General features: G+C 69.0%; 1 protein-coding gene across 1 annotated transcript; it reads right to left on the reverse strand.

The window, feature by feature from the left end:
* Positions 1-737: 737 nt before the first annotated feature.
* Positions 738-1,089, reverse strand: LOC112122800 (myeloid differentiation primary response protein MyD88-like; the record flags this gene model as incomplete). Its single annotated transcript, XM_024221515.1, has 1 exon — positions 738-1,089. A coding segment is annotated over exon 1 (352 nt), but the record flags the coding sequence as incomplete, so codon positions are not given.
* Positions 1,090-1,538: the final 449 nt, after the last annotated feature.

The raw sequence follows: 1,538 nt of genomic DNA on the forward strand, positions 1-1,538 counted from the left end.
CTTTTTCCAGTTGTCTCTGCAGATTGAACAGATCCTGTCCCAGCCCCAAGAGAAACTAAACTATTCATTCGTGGGAAGGGGAGGGGGCAATGCATTATAATTGCTTCCAGGGTGCTTTTGTTTCTGTACAGCCCATGAGGCAGGTATCCTATAATGTAACCAGAACCTATTTAGACTGTCATCCAGCGATCAGTCTGAACTGTGCCCCATCAAAGCGCGCAGCCTCTGCCCCCCAAGAGGGCTGTGCCAAAGGCCACTCTCCTCTTTTACAAGTAGGGTGACCAGATGTCCCGATTTTATAGGGACAGTCTCGATTTTGGGGTCTTTTTCTTATTTAGGTTCCTATTACCCCCCCCCCCCCTCCTATCCCGATTTTTGACATCTGCTGTCTGGTCACCCTAGTTACAAGCCGCCCAAGCTCCTGCAGCGACCCGCCAGGCCCGGGGAGGAGTCCAGCGCCAGGGGCGCAGAGCAGCTGTCAAACAGGGGGCCATGCCCGACTCTGCCCCGCGCCTAGGGGACGGGAGGAGGCAGAGCCGGACCCACGAGGGGCTGCGGGCGCCCCCTGGCCAGGCAGCGGCTGGAGGGCTGGCGCCGGGCTCGGCTAGGGGGCACCCGGGGGGGGGGAAGGGGCAATAAGGGGGCGCAGGGGACGGGGAGGAGCAGGGCGGAGACGGACACAGGAGGAAGCGCCGGGGCCTAGGGAGCGGGGCCCGGCCACAGCGCCCGGCCCTCACCGATGCGGCCGCCCAGGTCGGCCAGGATGTCGTGGCGGCCCAGGGCCCGCAGCAGCACCAGCAGGCGGCCCACGGTGGCGCCGCCGGGGCAGCGGCCCGGCCAGTCCTCCAGCAGGCGGGCGGCGGGGTCGGGCTGCGCCTCCAGGTGCTTGATCTCCAGGTACTCGTAGCCCAGCTCCTCGGCCAGCGCCGTCCAGTCGGCGGCCACCGGGGCGCGCGGGTTGAGGTAGAGCCCGAGCCGCCGCCGCACCGAGAAGTTCAGCGCCACCAGCGGCACCGCCTCCAGGTCGGGGGGCGCCGGGGAGCCGGGCCCGGGGGAGCCGGAGCCGGAGCCGGTCGTGGCCGCGTCCATGGTTCGTGATCCGCCGCCTGCCGCTTGCGCAACTTCCAGCTCCCGCCCCGGATCCCCGCGGGTTTCGCTTCCCACCCCGCCCCCGGCTGCACCGCGCTGCCCGGCCGGCCCGGCAGAGCCGCCCCTGCGGCCGAGAAGGGCCGGACAGGAGCCCCGCGCCCGGAGCGACAGACACGGCCCGGGACAGACGGGACCCCCGACAGCTACCCCCCCACACACACTCCCGGGGACAGACAGGACCCCATAGCACCCAGCCATCCCCACAGTCCCGGGGACAGACAGGACCCCACAGCACCCAGCCACCCCACCGTCCCGGGGACAGACAGACGTGACCCCCAGCACCCAGCCACCCCCACCGTCCCGGGGACAGACAGGACCCCATAGCACCCAGCCACCCCCACAGTCCCGGGGACAGACAGACGTGACCCCCAGCACCCAGCCACCCCCAC

This window comes from Terrapene carolina, unplaced genomic scaffold (assembly GCF_002925995.2).
Source record: "Terrapene carolina triunguis isolate 2854851 unplaced genomic scaffold, T_m_triunguis-2.0 Scaffold15236, whole genome shotgun sequence".
NCBI lineage: Eukaryota > Metazoa > Chordata > Testudines > Emydidae > Terrapene > Terrapene triunguis.